Raw genomic sequence first — 26,994 nt, 5'->3', positions numbered from 1 at the left:
AATGATGAAACTAAATATTACATATTTTTCAATATGTACAGAAATAAAACAAATTTTCAACATTAATTTTTTAATAGCCTAGTAGTATAAAAAAATGTGTAATAATATATTTCATGAAAATTCTTCAACAAAATATGATGCTAATTTACATACTCGTACTTCGTAGATCATCAGTGGATGATGCTTTTTTATTAATCATATTCTGCTAGCTTATAATGAATAGTCTTTTATTTTGAGATGTTTAATTGTAGTAAATTTAGGTATCAGCACTTTAGGTAATAATACATTTTTATTTCTACATTTTATGTGTAATACATTATTGTTTTAACCTTAAAAGCATAAATTTAAAGACTTCAGCTAATAAACTTAGATTAATACAAAGTAAATTTTGATACATTCCAAATTATTATTATTTATAATAATAATTATTATAAATATTAATAGTAATATTATATTATTAATATTAATTATTATAATTCTCAATATTACTTATTAAGGCTCATATATTCACTTAAGGAAGTCTGTAATAATTATCTAATTCTTTTCAAGATTTCAGTAAATGGTAGTTTCTAGTATACTGTGATTAATATCACCAATGTATTAAGCAGTTTCCTTAGTACACTGAATTACACAAGATAAGTATCCTATTCACACCAATCTTTATTTTCATACACTATATAGATCACATAGGAAATGCAACAAAAAAATAACAAAGATGTATTGAGCAAAAACTTAGATGTAATGATAAAATACAAATCATTTTGTGTTTGATGTATAGGTAAATTCTGCTTATTAGGCAGAGGAAGTAGTATATAAACCTGAGGTTCTGCTCGAATTCCCCCGACTGGTCTTCAAGCAGAACTTCAGGGTCGTTTTCGCTATACTTTAAAGAATTAAAGAACGATTTATACCAACTGTGTTTGACTTATACAATTTTCATGTTAAACTGGTGATTTAATGTTAATAAATACAATTCTATCTAGTTTATAAACCTAAGGTTCTGCTCGAATTCCCCCGACTGGTCTTCAAGCACCAGTCGAATTCCCCCGACTGGTGCTTGAAGACCTCAACGTCGTTTTCGCTATACATTAAAGAATTAAAGAACGATTTATACCAACTGTGTTTGACTTATACAATTTTCATGTTAAAGTGGTGATTTAATGTTAATAAATACAATTCTATCTATCAACGCAATTTTCAATGTGAATTTTAGATCCAGGGGAATTCCCAATCTTTTGTATGTCTATTTATACATAGAGTGAATGCTAACATCAATAACATATACCGCTTAGTTCGTATAGCTGCACATATAGATTGGCTTTTTCTCTTCCCTATATTATAAGGCTGAATCAACTAGACAAACAAAGAGCGTCCCTGCGGCAGCTGTTGACCGTGGGTGATCGTCGAAAAGTTCGGCCATTCTATAGCCTGAAGAACAAATATGTTTATATTTTTTTTAGGCAAGCCGTTATCTAGACCGTGGGTAGAGTTTGCAATTTTAATTCATATCACCATTAATTAATTTTGATAAATTTATTTTGTTTAGTATTTAAATAAAATTATCTATCAGCGCAATTTTCAATGTGAACGCTAGGGGAATCCCCAATCTTTTGTATGGCTATATATACATAGAATGCTAACATCAATAAGATATGATTATTAAAATTATTTATATTTTAATATGAGAACATGAAATTCGAACGAGTTAATTTATCAAACGATTATTATATCTGACCCCAATAAAATAGTATTTTGTTATAAAAATCTGTCTGACAAGTACGATTTAATTACATTTATGGATAATATAAAAGATGATATTGAACGTTTACATAAGAAATACACTCCTAATACATTTACTATACAATTAATTTGTGTATTTAATAAATGTTTATTCACTTCTTATGGAAAAACTCTTTATAAATCATTCAAATTGGAAAAAATAAAACTTTTCGCGGAAAATGAATCGTCTATTGATACGGCCTTTGAAAGTATATTTGAACAATATTTTAATATGCGAGATAAATTGAATAATAAAATAGCTGTTTCTGAATTGATGATTTATATTGAAATTCCAGATATAAAACAAGCATTAGGTGGATCTCTAATAAAACAATCGTGGAATGTTAGCGATAAAAATCTTGTAGATATTTATGAATTTTTAATGGATATGAAAGATAGGGTATTTAACGCTATAAGTTTACAAGCTGAAAAATATAAAGGTAATATCAAATATTACATCGTAGTTGTTGTTGAGATGAAGAGATGCGTAGATAATAAATCTAATTTGTGTGAAGTTAACTTTCACAGCAGCACTCGATTCGCCTTAAACGTACGCGAAAATCCAAGCGATTTGAATGAACAGTATTTAGAAGCTTATGAAAAAATTAAAGAATCTTTTGAAAGGTTTATTCAGATGGGAAGCGGTTGGGTTATGAATAAAATATTAAGATTGGATCTTTCAGTATCAGAATTCGATCCGCTTTACGGTGGTAACAGTACACATTTTCCAGTACCGAAAGCTTTATTTAAGAAACACGCTGTAATAAATGTACAGAATGATGATCAAAAATGTTTCTTATGGTCTATTCTAGCACATCTATTTCCTAACAGTAAACGGTATTATCGTGTTTCGTTCTATAAAAAATTTGAAAACCATTTAAACATGAAAGGAATAGACTATCCTGTTTGCGTTAAAGACATTGATAAATTTGAACCTCAAAACCCAGATATTGGTGTTAACGTCTTGTGTTATGATATCGAACACGATGATGATAGAGAGTCATTTAATTCTAATAATGTATATGTAAAACGCGTGAATAATAATTGAAAAATCATGGTTTGGTTGTTGTTATTAACTGATGTTAAATTAAATATCTCTCATTATACTTTAATAAATATGACAAACGAACATAACGGTTTATCAAGGTTGTTGAGCGGTAATAATAAAAGTCATAAAAAATGTGAATATTGCCCGTATTGTTTGTATTGTTTTAAATCTTGGACTAGTGAAACTTAAGCTAAAAAAAGACTTGCAATACATATTGAAGACTGTAAACAAGGAAAGGTTCAGAGAATCAGAATGCCAAACGAATGGATTGGTGTTGGAGAGAAACGAAGACGTGGTAATATAGTATCGTTTAGAGATTATTCCTCAACATTACGTGTACCTTTTGTAATATATGCAGATTTTGAAACGTTTATCATTCCAAAATCCGAACCAAGCACTCGCAATACAACAAAAACACATATTCATAAACCTTCTGGCTATTGTTATGTTATAATAGATGAAAACGGTTGTGTTGTAGAATCAAAATTATACAGAGCTACTACAGATGATAAGGTAGTTGAAAAGTTTCTCTGTGATTTATGTGGTAAATATGAATATTTCCAAAAGGAATTACCAACTAATAAAGAGTATACTGTAAGTGAAAAAGATCAAGAAAGGTTTGAAAAAGACACTAAATGTGTTATATGCGGAGATAAGTTGGATGGGAGTCGTGTAAGACATCATTCTCACACAAGCGGTAAATTTATCGGTCCTGCACATGAAAGTTGCAATTTAAATTGTAAACATGTAACATTTATTCCGGTTGTATTTCATAATTTACGTGGATACGATTCACATCACATCGTATTGGCGATGCATGCATTGAAAGATAAATTTGAAATTTCTTGTCTCGCAAACAATAGTGAAAAACTCATATCTATAACGCTCAAGAATAGAATATCATATCGATTTATTGATTCGTATCAATTTCTGTCTTACAGCTTAGATGACCTGGTGCACAGTTTATTTACTCGTAAACAAATAAAGATATTTAAAACAACATATTCTCAATTTCGAAACGATATACAAAGTAATTGTGATGGAAACAATAAAGCTAGAGTTGCTATGTTGAACTTGTTAATTCAACGGTGAAGTTAATTCAACTTGTTAAGTCGCTCGGTGAATATCACGATTTCTATATGAAATTGGACGTCATGCTGTTGGCTGATGTATTCGAGAGTTTTCGTAATAAAATGATTGAAATAAACAATTTGGATCCGTGTCATTATATATCCGCTCCACGTTTATCGTGGTTTGCAGCGATTAAGGAAACGAAAGTGCAGTTAGAACTCGTTACAGATCCGGATATGTATTTGTTTTTTAAAAAAGGCATTCGCGGTGGCGTGTCGATGATTCCCAACCGTTATGCTGTGGCAAACGATCCGAATCAAGATGATTATTATAATGAAAATAAACCGAAGAAATGTAACGATGTAAGATCTCCTTACGGCCGCTGTATGATGGAACCGCTGCCTGTAAACGGTTTCAGATGGTGTGATGAAAACGAACTTGAATATTTGTTCAATGTGGAAGATGTAAAAGACGATGCGGAAACTGGTTATATTTTAGAAGTCGATTTAACATATCCCAAACATTTACATGAAACACACAGAGATTATCCGCTCGGACCAGAGAAAAAATCCATTCCCAACGGTATGATTTCTCCGTTCCTCTCCGATGAAAAACGAGTGGCGTGTAAAATTATAATATTATTGTGTACTTTGGAAGATAAACACAAATACGTTTTACATTACAGAACGTTAAAACTGTATTGTCAACAGGGTATGGTGCTGACAAAAATACACAGAGCCGTTAGTTTCAATCAATCTCCATGGTTGAAAGATTATGTTGAGAAAAATTTCGATGCGTGGTGCGACACAAAAGATCAGATTGAAAAAAAAGTTTACAAGCTATTGATCAACAGTGTATACGGTAAAACTATTGAAAATGTAAGACAGCGAATCGATATGCGTTTGATTAACGACAAATCAAAATTTAAAAAAATAAACGCCAGACCAAGAGTAAAACATTATTATCCTTATGGAAATGATGTAGTTGGAATTTCACTGTTGAAAAAAATATATACTTAAACAAACCCATATATGTAGGTTTAACAGTAACGGATTTGGCAAAACTAATCATGTATGATTATCATTACAATCACTTTTTACCCAGATACGGACATGAAAACATAAAACTGCTAATGACAGATACGGATGCGTTATTATATTCAATTATACCAACAAAAGAGGTACATTTTGATCATTCTTGGGATGATAAACGTTTGAATGAACAAGATGAAAATGTTTACGCAACTAGTAAATACGACATTGGTCGTTTAAAAGATGAAATGAAAGGGGATCCAATCTACGAATTTGTCGGGTTGAGAGCTAAAATGTATTCTTTACTTTGGGGATATCATCAATGTGGTTTAGAAGAAAAAAAGGCAGCCAAGGGAATTAAAAAAGGTTCTCGTATAGTCGATAAAGATTGTTTATTCAATAGAAACATTTCATATTCCACTTCGAAATCATTAGGTAGTTTTAATCATCAAATATACTCGATTGATCAGAGTAAAAAAGCTCTCTCACCATATGATGATAAAAGATTCGTGTTGGAAAACCTTATAGATACACTTCCGTATGGACATAAAGAAATCGGTGAATATATGATAAAAAAGAAAAAAAATTAGTCCGCATCCATTCTATTAATATTATTAATTACTCTAATTAATTTATTTTTCTTAACATATGTTAGCTTAGTTTCGTTACAAATACAACAAGTAGAACGTATTTTATTTTCTCTACCACAACACAATTACGCGAGAGAGTTCTAAATTTACATTTTATACAAAACGAGTACATATCTAAAATATACATGATTTAATATGTAACATCAATACCGTGTTTAAATTCAACATTGTGAAAACTATGACCGTTCTTCATCTTTTTTAAGCCCTTATATACGATACAAATTTGTTTACAATTATTAATTTCATTCAAATCAGATTGGGTAAGAATACTTAAATCTTTGCGGTAAAAATACTTTTCCAAATCCATCAATCGATGCGATAAGCGACTCACCGTTTTTCGTGGTTATAAATTCCACTTTTTCAATTCTATAATGCTTATCAACAATCATTTCACTAATATTTTTAACATTATTGGAATAATTCAAACTATTCAATTTTTCTAAAATATCGCACATTTTTATCGACCTACATTAAAGAGTACAATATTTAAAAACAATATTTTATTAGCGATAAAAATTATCGTTTTATTTATTGTTATAGAAATGATGATTCTAATGATTAGTTTAAAGAAAACGATATTTTCGGTGATTTAACCTAATTATCGATACATTTTAAATACTTGTAATAAAGAAATACATTACTTTACTATGTTGTTAATTTCTATATTTTAGATCAAAATGACAATTAAAGCAATTTTAGCGAAAGAATTACACAAGCCTGCCAAACGCAATTATCAAACCAGAAAAACAGAATTAAAAGGCCTGAATGACTTAGTCCAAGCAGACATAGTCGAAATGATACCTTATTCACGACAAAACAACGGCTACAAGTACTTTTTGACGGTTATCGATTGTTTTAGTAAGTTTGCATACGCTATACCGTTAAAGAAGAAGACGGGTATAGAAGTCGCAGTCGCTTTGCATCCGATATTCGCAAATCATAAGATGAAACATTTTCAAACAGATCAATGGAAAGAATTTTATAATCCAGCCCTTTTGAAACAGTACAACATAAATCACTATTCTACATATTCAGATAAAAAAGCCGCCATAGTTGAACGTTTTAATAGGACGCTAAAGACGAAAGTGTTTACCAAATTTACAGAACACGGGAACTATAAATGGATTGACATGTTGCAAAATCTCGTCGATGAATACAATAATACGGTGCATTCGGCTACAAAATTTAAACCGAAAGATGTAAATCAATAAAATGAACAGCAAGTTCTCGCAAATTTAAATGAAAAATACAACAGGAAACCGAATATTGTAAAGATTAAATTTCAAGTAGACGATCCCGTTCGTAGAAGCAAACATAAAAAGATATTCGACAAGGGTTATTTGCCCAATTGGACGAATGAAAATTCAAAATACACACTGTTCACTCGGAATCTCGACCCGTAACCTATGAACTGATCGATTCCAGAAATGAAATTCTAAAAGGTCGCTTTAACAACACGAATTGCAAAAAACAAAACACAAAGACATATATCAAATTGAGAAAATTCTCTAACGAAAAGGCAACAAAGCCTATGTAAAATGGTTAGGTTTTGATAAATCTTACAATTCATGGATAGATTTGAATGATGCTGTAGTGTGAATATATTGTTACGTGGAAACAATTTTTTTTCACAATATAGATTCGATTATAATGTTGGAATTTATTGTTTTGGTAATTTTGATTTTACTGATGTTTTGGATATGATTTTCAATATTTCATGACAAATGAAATGATGTTGTATATATAGAGATGCCTCCATTTCATATAAAAATCCGTATGATTTTGACATAAGATAACAAATTTCACAATAATTTTATCATAAGTCACCGAAATTGATGTGAGTTTAACAAACTAATAGTCTGTTAAAAATTCATAAATATTTTTACAAGAGAGAGATATGAAGGAAGTGCAACAGAAAACAAAATTTCCCATCATGAACGTAATGAAAGGATACGGATTGAAAAAACGAAGTAAGCCCGGTTCCCTCTTGACAAACACTATCAGATGTATTGTATGCAGCCCATCGAATTGCGGTAAAACAAATGTGGTTTTCAATCTTTTAGTTCAAGAAAACGGAGTACGCTTTCACAACTTGTACATTTTCTCTAAATCTCTCCATCAACCGCTATATAGAATGTTATCAAACCTGATAATGTTGAATCCAGAATTGGGTTACTATGAATACAGTGAAAACGATCAGGTTCCACAACCGGAAGCGATTCAACCACACTCGATAATGGTATTCGACGATGTAATCAAACAAAAGTAAAACAATATCGGTGATTATTTTTCGAGAGGTCGCCACAATAAAACTGATTGCTTCTATCTGGCGCAAACATATTCGAAAATACCAAAACAACTCGTGCGGGACAATTGCAATTTTCTAATTCTGTTCAGACAAGACGGTTTAAATTTACAACACATTTACGATGAACACGTAAACGTCGACATGTCCTTTGACGACTTTAAATCTTTATGCGAACATGATTGGAACGCGAATCGGTATGGTTTTCTAGTTATCGATAAAGAAAGCGATAAAAATAAGGGTCGCTATCGGAACGGTATGGATAAATTTATCATCATCGATTGAACGCAGTGATGCTATATTGAACGCAGCGTAGCTATATTGAACGCACCGTCGAACGCAGCGATGCTATATTGAACGCACCGTCGAACGCAGCGATGCTATATTGAACGCAGCGTAGCTATATTGAACGCACCGTCGAACGCAGCGAAGCTATATTGAACGCACCGTCGAACGCAGCGAAGCTATATTGAACGCACCGTCGAACGCAGCGATGCTATATTGAACGCACCGTCGAACGCAGCGATGCTATATTGAACGCACCGTCGAACGCAGCGATGCTATATTGAACGCACCGTCGAACGCAGCGATGCTATATTGAACGCGAATAGATTATTTGTTTCAATTTTTAATTTTTTTACATATAGAACAATGTATAAGAAAGAGAAACAAATGATGGAAATTGATAGATTGAATAAGGATTTTAAACGTAAACATGCGGCTTTCATGATGGGTTTAGCCGAAGAGGAAGCTTTATTCGCTAAACGTTTCAAACCGATAATCGAACCGATCCAAGAAATTAAGAGAAAAAATAGATAAACCAAAACAGTCTCCTTCACCTCCGACCGATGGAGAAATTGATATAGATAGAGTAGGACGCGAATTGGGCGATAGACTGATGAGTAATTTAGAGAGACATGAAGAGAGATGTGAACAGAGTTTATTGGAACAAGATTTAGAACTTTCAGATGATGAAGAAGATGTAGCTTCTTCTACAATGTTATCTCAACAAACAACTCTACCATGCGAACGAACTCAAACTGCATATGAAGGTGGCGAAGAGCCTGTTAAATATATACATATTTTGCCAGACACTCCATCTACACAAATTGAGACGCAAGAAACAATTACAAGTGAAGATTATTCAGAAGCTATAAAACCGTACATACAAATGTTGAAGACTGGTCCAAAAGTATCTCTAGATCATGTACACGGTGTGAAATACGATAAAATTCAGATATGGCTACATTGGGCGATATTAAAATTGAATTTGTCGGTGATAAAATGCATTTGGGAGAGATGATATATTCGGCCACACCGGGCGTCCTCGAGCTGTTGTTGTTTAAAAATCCAGATCTGACAAAAGTTCACACGGCAGATATGCAAACTTATGGTGAAATGTTGAAGCGTACCGGTGCTCACTTGACGGACGCCGGCGCAGTAAAAACAAATAAATCTTTCAAATACAACGAAGTCATCAGAAACCTGTTCCCTTCAAAAAGACCCATCAAATCAATTTCGCCTTATAAAACACCATCGACATCGTTCAGCGGCACCGGGCTGTTGCACGCGCAACTCAATTATAATCCGGTCTATTTATATTGGCACGATCCAAACGATCTGGTAGCTAGATTGCATACTCTTGTAGGCGAATATGACGCCGGAAACAAGGGCGTTTCTAACGAACTGATATCCATAATTAAAGAATTGAAACAAGTTGAATTTGAAGAATAGATTATTTGTTTTTAATTTTTATTTTTGCAAATATAGAAATGTCACGATTAAGATTAGGTCGTAATGGACGTCGAACAGCGAGAAAACGAGGGCCTCCTGGGGAAGGTCTTTCGTTGACTAGTGATGGAAATTATGATATAAATCACCATAGATTGTGCAACGTGTCCGATCCTATCGGTGATTCGGATGCGGTGAATTTGAAACATGCCAAACAAATGTCGTCGGGTTCCCTATCACAACCGATGGAAATTACGATATAAAAAATGATAGGTTGTGTAACGTGTCCGATCCTGTCGATGATGCGGACGCGTTGAATCTGCGTCGAAGCAAAAGTATGTTTGATGAATACACAATCCATCTGTATGAAAAGTTTATAGGTTTGGAAAGATTAAATGCATACGATGCGGTTATTAGAAAATACATAGAAGATGAAATGGAAAGGCTTGCTAACGATACTTTACAATTTATAAATGATGAAATCATCAAGCTTAAAACAAAAGTTGATGATGCGATAGAGACGGCCATTAAGGAAATTTTAGAAGCGATTAATAAAAACAATAATGATGGCATAAAAATAAATTTGGTTCGTCATGAAGGTATGAAGGTGAAGAAGAAAAATATTTCCAAGAAAAAAGGCGGACGCGGTATAATCGGGTCAGTAATCAATAACGCTGTAGATTTATTACCGTTTGAAGCTCATATTCCAGGTTACAATTATTGCGGTCCGGGCACGAATTTGGATAAGAGGTTGAAGCGTAGTGATAGAGGCATAAATAAATTAGATGAGGCGTGTAAACTGCACGATGTAGCATATTCGAAATATTCAGATAATAAAACAAGATCTCAAGCCGATAAAGCGCTTGCTGAACGGGCTTGGGAACGTGTGCTCGCACCAGATAGCAGTTTGACTGAAAGAGCGGCCGCCTACGCAGTAACTAACGCGATGAAACTTAAATCCAAATTTGGCGGTCGATTGAGATTGAAGAAACGCGGCGGTACGGCTAAGAAAAAAATAAATAATCGTTTCAATACCAAATCGCGCTTTGTACGATCACGAAATGATTGAATACGCGAAACAATTGAAAATTCTACACTTCCGCGGTGTTTTTATGTTGGACGTTTTACCGAAAAAGATTTGGAAAAATGAATGCTCGATAGTGAATTTCGACACCTCAAAGGGCCGCGGTACGCATTGGGTTTGTTTCCGAAAAATCGATAAAAATGTAGATTATTTTGATAGCATAGGCGATGCGCATCCGCCTCCAGAACTGATGAATTATTTCAGAAACTCCAACGTAACTTACAATTACAATAGATATCAAACCGACGATGATGTGATTTGTGGTTGATTATGTTTAGAATTTTTATCCGAATAAATTATACGTTTTTTGTTTTTTATTTTTTCTAAATAGATATGCCGTGTCTATTATCGATTGATAGTAACAGTTCGATGATTAAAAAATCATTTTTACCACCGATCGACCTTTCAAAAGGCCAATACAATTGGGTCTCAAATGGTTGATGACCGCCAACACTATCCCGAACGTCGAGGAAAACAAAAATAAGAAATTTTGTTTCGCTTTGGAAAAGGATGTCAAAAAAGATGAAAATAATAATTATGTGTTGACAAAAAAGGAATACATAACAATACCAACAGGTAGTTATGAAATTGAAGATATCAGTAACTATACACCGAATAAAATTAATCAAACCATCATATTGCAAGCAAACCCAAATACGTTACAGTGTGAAATTAAAAGCACCGTATGGATAGGCTTTTCGGATAAAAATTGCAGTATTGTTGGGCTATGGGTCGAGAGTTCTCAAAGCGAATGCGACGCATCTTTCGGATGAAATAATAAATATCGCTCCCGTGAATGTAGTACGCGTGAAATGTAACATTATTTCGGGCAGTTATAGAAATGAAAATCAAGACTGCATTTTATATGAGTTTCCGCTGAGTGTAGATCCGGGCGATATGATTGAAGAATATCCTCCTTATATTGAATTTCTGTCGGTAGATGTGAGAGCAATTTACGATTTAGTTATATCGTTGACCGATGAAAATGATAATTTATTAAATTTGCGCGGCGAACGAGTAAACATGATGTTAGTTTTGATAGAATCAAGGACCCATCGGAGTTTCTGAATAGCATATTGTAATTTGGATTTTTATTTTGTTGTTTTAGATAGACATGCCGCTAGTATTTGAAAGTGATGATGAAATTGATGTTAAAAACAGTTACAAATTGACCGAAGAATGCGTTAAAAAATTAAAATCTTTAGGTTTTGAAATCGTCGACGGGAAACTTAAAAGCACCATTACGTTATTGAAATAAAAAATTAAACTTTGTGTATAGAGATGAATTATTTAACAGTTAATAAGATAGCGCGTTCAGATGAGTCCCTAACATACAATCAATTTCACAATCATTATTCCTTAGCGAATAAAATCGAAAAGGAGATTAAAATCCCTATAAATCAACCGGACGTGTATACCGTTCCGGGTGAAAGTTATTTGATTGTTTCCGGCAAACTCGTCGGAGCAGACGGAAAAAATCGACTACTTCAGAATTAGTTAATTTTGGTGTGGCCTTCTTATTCCAGGATATACGATTCTTATTAACGCGCAAGAAGTAGCTTCGGTGAGAAGGCGTGACAACTGTTATGAAAAACGTTCTTTCAATGACAAATTCTATGCTGCCATGTGCCGAAATAGCAGGATGGATTAGTGGAAAAAATAAAGTCGATTTAGATGAAAATTGTAATTTTAATTTATGCATACCGTTATCGATGCTGTTGGGTTTCGCTGAAGACTATAAAAAATAATCAAACAACAAACAAGAATTGGTGTTGAGTCGTTTTGATAGCGATGTAAACGCGATACACGCTACGGTTCCCGACCACAAATCTAAGATAGAATTAACAGACATCGTGTGGGTTGTCCCGTACCTCAAGGTGACGCCCGAATATGAATTGGAACTAGCTAAAATAAGAGATCAAAATAAAGATATGCGCATGGCGTTCAGAGCGTGGGACCTTCATGAAAATACAGCGGTTCCTCAAACGAATTCTTTTATATGGAATGTGACAACGTTGTAGCAAATAGATAAACCGCGCTATGTTATTATAGGTTTTCAAACCTATAGGAAGGATAAAGCCATGAAGGACGCGTCAGAATTCGATTCGTGTAACGTTAAAAATATTTGTGTAATGATCAATTCGAATAAATATTCGTATGAAGATTTACGAGGGAATCAAGCGATGATGTATAGAATGTTTATTAATTTTCAAAAATCATATTATAAAAATATAGATTCGCCGTACACTTTTTCCGATTACAAAACCAAATATCCTTTATATGTGATCGACTGTTCGCATCAAAATGATTCCGTAAAGATTGGTGTAATCGATTTCAAGATTAAAGTTGAAGCGGAAGAAAATTTTAAACCAAATACAGTAGCATATTGTTTATTGATATACGATAATGTATGTAATCGCATATTCTCCGCTGACGGGCAAAGTGATAAAGCAAGAATAATAAGTGAAAGGTCGCAGATATTTTTATTTTTTTAATCATCAATAGATTATTAATTTTACGCGAACAAAAGTCAATGCTACAGACCAGGGAATCCCCATGATGTCATGCACACGCTTTATTATGTTATAATAAAATACATTTAGTAGCAAATAAACTATGAATTGTGATGTAGAAGCTGTTTGATCGATAAATTTACTGTATTTTGCGGCGTCTTGCAAATCTGAAGGAAGATACAATAAATAAATATATAATTTTTTTTCCCTCAATAGAATATTAGTTTTGTATTATTTATTTTGTAAATATAGACATTTCAGATGGAACTTTTTAAAAAAGAAATTGAATAATTTCGTTGATTTTCCTAAATACGCTACCGAACAAAGCGCCGGTTTAGATTTAGTTTCAACGATCGATACGATTATAAAGCCGGGAGAAATAAAAATAATCGCGACCGGCATTGCTATATCGCTGCCTAAAACATATGAAGCGCAAATAAGACCTAGATCCGGTTTGGCAATGAGCTATGGTATTACAGTTGTGAATTCACCGGGCACTGTCGATGCTGACTATCGCGGAGAAATTAAAGTCGCCCTTATTAATTTGGGTGATAAAGATTTTACAATCCAGAGGGGATTCAAAGTCGCACAAATGATAATATCGAAATACAAACGCATATCATGGATGGAATGTGAAACATTAGATGAAAATGAACGTAATTGAAGAGGATTTGGTTCGACTGGTATGCAGCTTATAAAAATACTAAATTACTAATTTTAAATCGCGTATTCTCCGCTAACGATCAAGAATAATAGGCAAAAGTTGAAAGATCACAGATATTTTTATTTTTTGTAGATAATCATTGACATTTATTGTAATGTTATTATGAATAAGACTGACCTTCTCATTGAAATTTGCACTGATAGATAATTTTATTTATTAATATTAAAATAAATCACCACTTTAACATGAAAATTGTCTAAGTCAAACACAGTTGGTATAAATCGTTCTTTAATTCTTTAATGTATAGCAAAAACGACCCTTAGGTTCTGCGCCACTTGTCTGGCCGACCAGTCCTGAGAATTGGAGCACAACCTCAGGTTTATATAAAAGCCAATCTATATGTACAGCTATACGAACTAAGCGTATATGTTATTGATGATGTTAGCATTCACTCTATGTACATATAGATGTTAGCATTCACTCTATGTATATATAGATGTTAGCATTCACTCTATGTATATACATGTATATATAGAGTGAAAACGACCCTGAAGTTCTGCTTGAAGACCAGTCGGGGGAATTCGAGCAGAATCTCAGGTTTATATACTAGATATAATTGTATTTATTAACATTAAATCACCAGTTTAACATGAAAATTGTATAAGCCAAACACAGTTGGTATAAATCGTTCTTTAATTCTTTAATGTATAGCAAAAACGACCCTGAGGTTCTGCTTGAAGACCAGTCGGGGGAATTCGAGCAGAACCTCAGGTTTATATACTACTAGAGGAGGTAGCAAAAAAACGTTAGAATTTATAATAATCACAAAATACCATAAACAATAAAATAATTTATAATTTTACATCACTTTTAGAACTAGAAGGTGATATGATTTATTCAAAAATTATAAATCTCATGACTATCACAGCATGCAAATAGTTTAATTAATGCACATTTAATTCTTGTCTTTATCACCAGTAATAATCTGAGTTTTTTTTTGATTTGTGTAAAAATAAAAACAAATAACAATATTACTTACAAAGGGGTTTTTTACTCTGTACCAGTACAAAATTCGTAGCCTAAAATAGAGTCCAGCCAAAATAAAAGAAACAAACAGTAGCCAATAATTGGAAACAAAACAGAATATCAAGAAATCTGAAAAAATGAAATACATAATATACAAAAGATTACTGTTTGGAATATGACTGTATAGTAAATGCTTCTGGGAAACATACACACACACACACGCACATGCATGCGCTCGAGAGAGAGGGGGGATAGGAGAGGGTGAGGGTAAGAGTGAGAGAGAAACCCACCGGTTTGGTCTATGGTGAACGCATCTTCCCAAATCAGCTGATTTGGAAGTCTAGCGTTCAAGTCCTAGTAAAGGCAGATAGATACTTTTATATGAATTTGAATACTAGATCCTGGATGCCGGTGTTCTTTGGTGGTTGGGTTTCAATTAACTACACATCTTATCTCAGGAATTGTCAACCTGAGACTGCAGAGGACTACACTTCACTTACACTCATACATATCATCCTCATTCATTCTCTGAAGTAATAACTGAACGGTAATTCCCAGATGCTAAAAAGAAAAAAAAAGAAAAAAGAGGGAGAGAGGGAGAAATTGATTTTCTGTTAAGAAACATGTGCAACAGAACTCTGGCAATCCAGAGTTCTGGATCTCTCCAGATCTCTCCAGTCCTAGTTCTCTCCAGAGTGAGAGAGAAACCCACCGGTTTGGTCTAGTGGTGAACGCATCTTCCCAAATCAGCTGATTTGGAAGTCTAGCGTTCAAGTCCTAGTAAAGGCAGATACTTTTATATGAATCTGAATACTAGATCCTGGATGCCGGTGTTCTTTGGTGGTTGGGTTTCAATTAACTACACATCTTATCTCAGGAATGGTCAACCTGAGACTGCAGAGAACTACACTTCACTTACACTCATACATATCATCCTCATTCATTCTCTGAAGTAATACCTGAACGGTAATTCCCAGATGCTAAAAAGAAAAAAAAAGAAAAAAGAGGGAGAGAGGGAGAAATTGATTTTCTGTTAAGAAACATGTGCAACAGAGCTCTGGCAATCCCATCCTCACACTGTCATACTATTTCCTCATCTTTTCTAAAATATCAATACCCTTTCTACTAAAAATATTGAAGTTTTTAGTAAATGGATTCAATTAAATATAACTATTTTGATTACTTGAAATGTGTATAAAAGTAGAAAATACCTTTCAAAGAGTAATCCCACACTGACATATCTTCATCTTCATAATATACAGCCATAATTTTCTCCAACTTATCCTTAGATATGTTTGAAGTATTATTTTTAATTAAAACATTCAATATGGATGGTACAGATTCATTATTTTCACTCATAAATTCAAAACCAACAATACTTTTCCACTTGCAATTTTTACGTAGACAAGGATTTATAACTACATAAATTCCATTCTCTGGCTGTAAAACCAAATTATCTATCTTAATTTTAAAAATCAATTAAAATAATTAAAATTACATTTGAATGGGAGAAAGGGGAAAGAAGTTGATTTTGATTGACTATAGTTATTTAACAAAAAATAATGGGTATGATTAAAACTCAGGTGAAAAAGATTATTTATGGAATATTATCATTTTAGTGTAGGCTTATAAAAAAATCGCTTTAATTATAGAAAATGAATGATTTACAGCAAGGCTATGATAAAATATAACTGAAAAAACAACTGTTAATTGTATTCATAATATAGATGTAGTATGATATTACGCTAAGCAGCCAACCAGTGTGTTGAATCCAATGAACTGTAATTACAATATGTGTTTAGTTCTTTACTTTTTATTACAATGATAAATTATCAATAAGCAGACTGTATGAAAAGTGACAGAATAAAAAATATCAAGAACTTTTTTTGATATAGGAACTAATGAAAAGAAAATTTCATGATCTATAAAAAAAATAATTCCAATCTTGAATTATCTACGCACTCTACTGCATCTCAAAAAATTCAAGAAAAAAATCTGGTAAAGTTATAGCGAAAATATTTATCTACATTACATTTCCATCAACCAGTAGAATTTCAAGAAATTTTCATGTGACGTAGCATATGTAAACAGTAAATTGGCATTTGAATTCAAGGAGAATAAAATACTATTAATTGTTTGTACAGTAGACAAAGTTTTCAATATTTTTTCAGTAATTTAAGTGAAAACTGAAAAATACTTATTTTATTAAATATCCTTCAATGAGACAACTTTTTTAAAGTATTAAATTTTAAACCACTTCAATGAAAGAACATTTTCTTAAATAGCAATATTAAGTTTCTAAAAAATTCAATCATGATTGAATTTTTCAAACACAATTGTTATTTCTAATAAAGATCCATGTATTCAACTATTTACATAAACATTTGTATAAATTGGTGAAAAAAAATCAAGATTAAGTAATAACACAGGACTACCCAACAGATACAAAAATGTAACATGAATACCCATGAGCATTTACAGCAGGTGGCAATTATTTACTGCCGAATTCTGTGAATGATGTCGAATCCAATGAAAATATATTGTACAAAACCAGTATAACTGACCTGAGTAACGGATATCTGACAATTAAGAAGAAAGTAGTAAAATATATAATGAGAGGAATCTAGAAAGGGGCTAAAAAAGAAACCCTTTTAGTAAAGCTAACAGGTCCGTTTAACAATCCGTCAGGTCCGTTTTAACAATTAAATGTAATACTGCCCGCTGACACACCTAAACAGATTTTGTTCCATGAGAAGAGTTACTGTACCAGGGTAGGAATTTCATGGGAAAATGTGAAAGCAGATGATATTCATTCTCACATTTTGAGTTGAGTCCGGTCCTGCAGGTAAAGAGGATAGAAGTATAAATGTATAAATACTCTGGGGAAGACCAGTTGACAGTCAATCTGCGAGTAGAGTCTGCAAGAGAGAGTCTGCGAGAGAGTCTACGATCAGTTTTGCAAAAAAGTTCTAAGCGAGGAGTACATTATCTCCATTAAATTGAGTACATTATCTCTTCCACTTAGTCTTACAGTAACTCACCAAACAATTTCTTGTTTATGTACTGTCCACACTGGAATTACTTGTGACGGCACCTTAATCGCGTATACGCACTAGAAATTCACTTCTTCAGTGACCTCGCAGAATAATCTCGCTTCAAACTCGCATAATAACTCCTTGCTTAGAACTTTTTCGCAAAAATTATGCGAGTTTGAAGCCATTTTCTCTGTCTTTTGTGGTATGGCAATATATTAAAAAAAAAAAGAAAAAACAGGTTCATAAACTTGCTGTAGCGTATGTATGTTGAGTTTTATTTTAAATTATATACTGATGTTGTGATCTAGGTCTACTTCCTGTTGTATAGTAACTAATAACAGTAGAATCATACATGACTAATGTGCTACATATGAATTGTGAACACAACACACAATTATATGAATTTCATTTACTTATCTTTAATCTACTCTAATCATTGCACGAAGAATCATATGTCACATCGGTAGTAATTATATTCTAAAATTGGTTATTATAGAGACATTTATTGCGGTGTATATTTTACTTAATTAGTTAATTTCTCATTTAAGACTGTCATAAATTCAGTCATTTAAATTTTTAATATTTGAATTCAGTTATTTTCTTTTAAAATGCTCTAGTTAAGAGGAAAAGGTACAGCAGTTCATAGTAGGCGAGGGAAATTGTATTCAATATTTACAATTTCATTTTACAAAGCTATGTCGGAACCGGAATAGTGAGGAAAACTAAAGTGCTGACTACGGTTGTTCAAGCGACAAAAGTATCAAAACGTATACCTGTCCGCATACCTGAACTTCGTGCATGCGTTTCTTTAGTGATGCTTCATAGTCCTCCGAAGTCTACCAGAAATCTATCCCAATAAATCGGGGGAAGTAGAACAAGCTGCAGAAGGCGTGTCCTGAACGGTTTAAAGTTGAAATCGTACCGCATCACAGTTGAGCAACAACTGAAGGAATCTGACAAAGAAACTGTGATTTTTGGTTAGATGTGATTTCAGATGGTCAGCTGGACCAGTTTATCGTTTAACATGCCTTTTCGTTTATCAGAAAATTCGCTCCTAACACATGAGCTAACACATGGTGTGTTGTGCTTGCCACGCGTGTTTTTGGTCCAATATTTTTCGACACCACAGCAGTAACCAGGTGTCTACCTGACCATTATGGATGACTTTGCAGACAGAAGAACGTGAGTACTGCTTTTTCCAGCAGGATGGGGGCGATCTGTCACACATCTGAGAGGTCACTTATCGTGTTCATGAACTGTTTACTGCTCGAGCAAACAGTGAATAAAGGCTTACAGCCATCGCAGTTACCAGACTTATTCACACGCGACTTTAATTTATGGCGAATGTTGAAAGGATGAGTGTATTAAAACAATTCTCACACAATCAATGAATTGAAGGCGAATATCAGGACTTGAATTAGCAGTATTATTCCGGCGGAATTGATGTATTTGTTAAATCGTGCGCACACAAGTGTTTAGCTGTTGGTGGTGACATTTTCAACATTTACTCTGAAGATTGGTACAGGTATGTTGTTCTTAATATCGACTTCACTTAGGTTACTGTAGACGTTAGTGGAATAACTTTTTTTCGTGGCCTATCCGTGTGTGTGTGTGTGTGTGTGTGTGTGCGCGTGCGCGCGTAGTACGTGTATGTGTATATATACTAGCTGCAGGGCGTGCCTAAGGCACGCCTCCGCAGTTAGGCCCTCTGGGCGGGTTGCGTCTCGGAAAATGAAATTATTAGGTGTCTAAAATTGTTTACCTCTTGTATAAAAATGTTTTTTTTTTTAATGAAGAAAATTTATCAAGGAAAAGCGAAAAATTTCAGCAAATCTTCCCAATTAAACCTGGTTTAAATCGGTTTAAGCATCTTTTAAGATTGTACACTATCAACATTTCCATCAAGGTCCATAATATCCCATATGCAAATTTACGCAATACGAGAGCTGGAAGCTTAAATACAAATTAATTTATTATTTATATATTATATTCAATTTACGAAACAAATTATCTTGATACGAAACTAACCTTTTTTGACACAATAATAAAAGAGAAGTTGGCTTCAAAATCAATAAATCGCTGAGGAGAATATAGAGGATTCAAAATTATTCTAATTTTGACCTTTATTGTTTACCATTTGATTTGACCCACGTGTTTTGCCTATATGTATATTTAATTTTAATTACAAGACCAAGAAAAAAACATATAATTGAAAATGGATAATCGATAGTATATGAATCGAAAATAGTTTTTTAAGATCTGCTACGTACGATATTGAATAAATGAATTACAGTAGTAAAATTTATTAATTTATTTTAAAATTACTATTACTGTTATTCATTGTTTATAAACATTTAAAAAAAAATCTTATGATTTTTGACGGGCGGTATGTTCAATCATGTAAGCATGTTCTTTGCTTACTCTTGTAGTAATTAATTAAGATTGGAAAGCTTTTAAATTTTTAATACATTCACTGACCTTATGTATGCTACTTCTGTTTATTAAATTTTTCTCAAAATTAATCCACAAGCCTGAAAAAAAAATTAGTAATATTACAATGGTGCTTATTATTTTTTTTTTTACAAAATCATCAATGAATTTAATATTATTAAAATCATAATTGGATTATTGTAGCACTTAATTAGAAAAATTAATCTATATAATTTAGAAAGTAGAGATCGTATTTTGAAAAATACATCAAAATGATGAAGATTAATTAAATAAACTAAATAGAAACATAAAAAACAACATATTGCGCAATTTAAAATTTATTGTTTATGTTTTTTTATCACTTCAAATGTAACCTTTTATTTGTATATTGCAAAAATATCAATCTAAAAATTAAGAGTCATTAGTCTAGCCTGGTAATTATCACAAATAATATTCATCCTTCAACAGTGTTGATCGATTCTAATCTTCTAATTTCTCCATTTGATTTGGACAAGACAATATCCAATTCAAATAACAATTTCCAGAAGCTGAAAAAAACCAGCTATAGTTACAGTTTTCTGTTTTTATCTAAATTTGAAAGAGATTCAAGGAACTTAAGTGTTTTTAACTACCATCCAACCAAGAACTGTGAAAACTAATTTTCTTTAAAGATGGATCTTCAATCATGTAAAGTTTCACATATAAATAAGCAAAGGAGAAAAAAAAATCAATACTAACTCAAAATCTTTTGGACACGCATGGCTATAACAAGCCTTTCTTGTTCCATTCACTGAAATACACCAATGACAAAGTCAGTTTAACCACTATCATTAAAAATGATAAGAATGAAAAAAGCAAAATAAAATTAAAACAAAAAATATTTTAGTGATTACTGCAATTTCCAGTTACTTGGGGTAACATTAAAAACATACATACAACTATTGTTAGCACAGTAATGATATATATTCCAGTGTCTTATGAAGAAATATATATATATATATATAGTATATTTTTTTAAGGCAAATAACCAGAGTGATCATAATTGCCCAAATGTCACAACCAACAAAATGCCACTCTACCATTAATTTAGAACAACGTTAAAACAAGAAGCCTCCTGGTAAACAAAGAAACTGTGAAACCCTAGTGCTGTGAAACCTTAAACAGTCTGCCAGTTGTTACTCAGTTTTACTTTGCTTGTTGAACACTAGTGTTCAAATGATCTTCCTAATTAAGGATTTACATAACAATCCATGTGAAATTTAAGTAGTGGAGGCATTAAATGGTGCTGAGTTAGTAATTTAACTTTGCTGCCAGTTTTTGAATCTTATAAATGCAAATGAGAATGTGTTTTACAATATGGTAATGAACGATAAATTCAATTTGTTAAATTCATTTCAATTTGTGTGAATACGTGAAATAAACACAATTCTTTGGTATTGGACAACAAACAACTCTAATGAAATGCATCAAGAACCACTGTGTAGTACTAAAGTTACCATAGTGTGTAGTAGTTTCTGTAATTATCTGTTCATACTACTTCAAGGGCAATAATGGAAATGCTGCTATTATCACATCAGAGTGACACGTTCAAATGATTGAAATTTTGGTTCTCAAATAGTAGAAAAATCTGAAATCAAAATCATTACTGGAAATGATTTACATTTCCAGATAACATTATCTCCATATATGATGATTTTTTCATGAGATTGTACACAGCATGTAAAATCTGATTTTTTCATTTGGTCCTATTGGAAGAGTAAGGTATTCACAATTCATCCTCATGAAAAGTAGAACGGCAAGAAAAAATTTGTTATGAAATTTCTGTGATTTATTTGGATGCATTATAATGTATGAAGAAAAAATAAAAACTTGATGAAAAATATGTTGAGTCAGAATGGTGGTCAACTTTAGGATGTTGTGTTTTGAACTTAGAATATTATTAAATGCTTCTGAGTAAACTGCTAATTTGCAGTTAAAATTCTTTTTTACAGGTATGTATAAAAAAAAATTTTATCACCTACTTTAATGGCTCCTCCATTATTTATATAAATAAGTTATTGAGGCATAAGTATACCACTAAATATCAATCCGTGAACAAAATTAAATAAAAAATTTGGACATAATTCTCATATGTTCATGAAATTTAAATTATCTCAGCCAAATCATAAACTAAAATACTGTATGTTAGTTTAAATCTTCAATGCAACTATACATAGAACATACAATCAAGAAGACTGTGATGTTACCCAAGTACTACCTTCAGAAGGCAATGGAATCTATGCATTAATCTAGTGTAATCCAAATCCAAACAACATGGAAACTTCTTTCACAGAAAATTCCTCATTCTAATGTCTACACAACTACATGTACAATACACTTCTTTAATATTACCTACAATATTCAGTTACTCATTCTGTTAAACAACCTTCAAGCCAATTTAAAAATTGTACAAAATCAGAATGTATAACATGCTTAATGATGCCAGCCATCTGCAAGCTTCATTAAAGGTTAGTCTGGCTTGTCATTTCCTGGTATTTTTATATGGCTAGGAAAACAGCAGAAACCGATGTATAATGTAGTTGATTAGGACAGAGAGAGATGTAAATGTCTGCAATTTTTGAATTTGTAGTAAATTTGCCAGATACAGAGTCATTCATGGGAACCGGATGTTTTTGAAGTGGGTTGTACCCGGGCGTTCGTGATGGGAGGGGCACGTGGCTGGTGTCTGACGTTTCCTTTGTTCATAGCATTTACATTTTAGTCGTTGAGATGGAGCCGTGGACGCTAAACCAACGCCTGTACGCGTATGACAGTTTTGTGCGAAATGACGAATCCGTTAACAGCAGTTAACGGATTCAGTTCAGCGAGATTTCCGCCGTCAGTTTAATATCCATCGTAATGAAAGTGTCCCTTCTCGTAACACAATATTGCGATGGGTAAACAACCTTCGAACAAGCGGTTCAATATTGAAGAAAAAACCACCGGGTCCCCGACGAACTGCTAGCACTCCGGAGAACATCGAACGAGTAAAGGAAGCCATTGTCAGAAGCCCACGCCGCTCTATTCAGAGGCATTCAGCAACGCTTCAAATGAGCACAAGTACGGTAAGACAAATTCTGCATACAGATCTGCATTTCCATCCTTACAGGATAGCCGTCGTGCAGCAGTTAATCGAGCTAGATTTCACGCAGCGATTACAATTTTGTCGACAAATGCTTACAGTTTTTGAAGAAAATGAAAATTTGTTATTGTTAATGAGTGATGAAGCCCATTTTCATCTGAATGGCTTCGTCAATAAACAGAATTGCCGGTATCGGGCAGAAAGAAACCCACATCAGCTTCACGAGAGATCACTTCATAGCCCAAAGGTGACTGTCTGGTGTGCAATAAGAAAGGTCGGTGTTATTGGACCATATTTTTTTGAAGAAAATGACGCTGCCGTAACTGTAACAGCTGATCGTTACATTGCGATGTTTAATACGTTTTTCATCCCTGAGTTACGAAACCGGGGAATCGGTTTTCAAAATGTGTTATTCCAGCAGGATGGAGCTACAGCGCACACAGCGATGGCTGTTCTCCGTAACTTGTTTCCGGGACGGATCGTTTACAGATTCGGCGACATTCCTTGGCCTCCTCGGTCCCCCGACTTGAGTAGCTGTGATTTTTTTCTGTGGGGGTTTGTAAAATCGCGTGTGTACGGCAATAAACCGCGTACATTGGAGGACCTAAAGATCGCGGTGATGTCCAAAATGGACATCACTTGCCGGACATAATTTTTCGTTCATGAGTAAGTAAGAAATGCTATCATTTAACAAGTGTTTCAGTACCAATAAAACTTTTTTAAAGTAAATATTCAATTTTTTTTATGATTATTTTAAAACATCCGGTTCCCGTGAATGACTCTGTAGTACTTTAATATAACACTTAATGAATACAGCACACCAGAATATAATGGAAACCATTTGTGATAAAAACACTATGAGTATGATGTACAATTCAACTGTAAATATAATGAATTTTGCAGATCAGATTTAAATTTTGTGACCATTCACAAAGAAATATGTACTGGAAATATGTATTTTAACTATCATGAAGATGATACCTTACTCAAGCTTAGTTCATCTTCGTAGTTGGTCTTACCAACCAACTCAACTAAAGCCTATGCTGTCTTAATAATCTCAGAGCTCATTTTTTGCGTGGGCTAAATGAAATCAATGTAGTCTTGGAGAACAAGATGTGTTCAAATCTCTGTCCAGTTTAGGTACTAAATAAAAAAATCATAGTGTATTTGCAATTTTAGTTCTTTATAAGAATTTTATTGTTTGGTAGTAAAAATTTAAGGGACTTCATTGTTAGTATAATCTGTGGAATAATTTTTACTGATCATTCATAAATATTGTTTTCTTAAACATGGCTGGCTAATTTCAGGTAAAGTTGGGTTTTTTGATGCACCTACAATCAATATTTATAACAGTATGATCCATAATATAGTGTGACTCAAGGTTTCTTATTTAATCTTTAAGTTTTCAGCTAGGTTTCATCGCACTGAGACATGAGGTAATTAGCAATCTGGAAAAATTGCTTTAATGTTTGTAATTTCTAGTAATGTAATTGATAATACCTCATAAAATGCATGATTATTTCAGACATCTTAGTTGGTCTATGAATGCAAAAATAATAAAGGTTATGAGTATTACAAATTTTTTGGCAACAAAAATGACATTAAACATTCTGTTATCAGTACTATGAAATCTTAATAGAAAAGTTAGCAATAACAAAAAGGTCACAGAGACTTAACTATTACTATCCTGGAAAGATCTGTAAAAATTATTATGACAAAATAACTTGGATGATAAATTCACTAAAAAAATATGCACTAATTAAAATTTAGTTACGATAAAGATAATGGGTCGTGGATAACCTTGTCCAGTTTTTAGATGTACTATTCCACTTCATAGTGGAATAGTACATCATGGAATAGTATTCAAGAAACTGAAGGCTGTGAAGTGGGATAACATTGGATGCATTTTTTTTGTATGGTGCTAGCATTTATTAGTGGCTAATTATAAAGTCACTGTTACCTAAAGTTTACTAAAAAACTTTTTAAAAATTAAAAGCAAAAAACAGACATTTAGTTTTAAAATTACAAACAACACATACAAATTATAGCATTTATATTTAAAATACAATATCTGTAAAATGTGTTTCATGCCTGTTTAGACATTTACACTGACATTTCATTAACCATGCAGTGAGTTCAGAAAAAATAATTTATTGGAATTTACAAGTAGTCATTCAAGCAATTATCTAAAATTTTCATTTGATAAATATCAGTCCATTTTGTTTGTTAAAAAGCTCTTCAACTAAAAATCTGTCTTATCAAATATCCATTTGATTCTAAAACTAAATACAAAAGGCTACATTCAACAATAATTTTTGAGTAAATATTACAGAAATTTCATGCACACAAGATTTTAATTTTTTAACACTGAGAACTTAAAACTTCTTGTATTCAGCAATTATTTTTACAATAGTTATAAAAATGTTTTGTTTATCTGAATGGTATTTTTGTAAGTTGGAAATTGCAACACAAATGGAAAATTTATATTATCTGGTATCTGAATTGTTCAATTCAACTAATTTTGTTGGGCGATTTATCTCTTGATAGCTTTTATTTGTAATAGGAATTACTGCATCAAAATTAGTGACACATATTTTAGAGGCATATCACTAAGCACAAGAGTGATAGTTGAGGTATCATTTTTATTAAAAAACAAAAATCTGATTGTCAAGTTCACTACATATATTCTACTGTTCTTTGGTGACTAACTGCATTGAGGAAATGGCATAGTAAAGCAATATAAAGATAGAAACACTTCCTAATACATGTAATTATGCCTGTTATACGAAAGTTGTGCTGTGCTAGTTTACAGTTTTTTCTGGCAAAGTTGTAGAATAAAATGTAACCAAGAAGTTAAAAACTTATGTTTGCATTTTTTATAATAATCAAGTTACACTAGGTTATATAAAAAATTCTTACCATTTAAAAAAATTGTTGACACATTTGAACTGTTTGAAAGATTACTACAAGAACCATCTGTTAAAACATCTATTACAGTAGATATATTTGTGATGGCAGAAACAGGATTTCTTTCATTGATTTCTAATAATAATGTTATATTTTTATAAATAACCTCTGAAGAATTTTTAAAATTAACAGCTGATTTTCCCAAATCTGTTTTCCAACCAAGTAAATTTTCAGTCTTTCTTCTAACAAATCTTTTAAATTTTTTATCTTTTAAACTATAATCATAATTTTTCCTCTCATCAATAACTTCTTTTTGAATATTACTTTTATTATTTGGCATAAAACTGGACAAGGGATTTACAAGTCCTACATCATTTTTAATAGACAGAAAATAAAAAATAGGAATGTTTAATACAGATGAATTTTTATGAAATGTTTCATTTATTATAATTACTTTCTCATGAGAACTAAATTTTCTATAAACATTCTCATTTACATTAAAAAATGTTGATGGGCTATACGTATTATTTACTTCATGCAAAACAAAATAAACTTCTATTTTTACCTGAAAAGTAAAACAAAGTAAAATCACACAAATT

General features: G+C 32.5%; 1 protein-coding gene across 1 annotated transcript in view; it reads right to left on the bottom strand.

The window, feature by feature from the left end:
• LOC142321728 (uncharacterized) overlaps nucleotides 1-26,994 on the bottom strand; it is a 107,829-nt gene that overhangs the window by 29,961 nt on the left and 50,874 nt on the right. Inside the window, exons 8-11 of the mRNA XM_075360048.1 lie at nucleotides 26,408-26,960; nucleotides 20,416-20,468; nucleotides 16,114-16,342; nucleotides 14,916-15,031 (exon numbers count right to left, since the gene is read on the bottom strand). Of these exons, the coding sequence (XP_075216163.1) occupies nucleotides 14,916-15,031; nucleotides 16,114-16,342; nucleotides 20,416-20,468; nucleotides 26,408-26,960 (951 nt within the window). The remainder of the gene's footprint in view (nucleotides 1-14,915; nucleotides 15,032-16,113; nucleotides 16,343-20,415; nucleotides 20,469-26,407; nucleotides 26,961-26,994) is intronic.

Source organism: Lycorma delicatula, chromosome 3, assembly GCF_047948215.1.
Source record: "Lycorma delicatula isolate Av1 chromosome 3, ASM4794821v1, whole genome shotgun sequence".
In the NCBI taxonomy this organism is placed as follows: Eukaryota; Metazoa; Arthropoda; class Insecta; order Hemiptera; family Fulgoridae; genus Lycorma; species Lycorma delicatula.
This window is presented reverse-complemented; position numbering and strand designations above follow the sequence as displayed.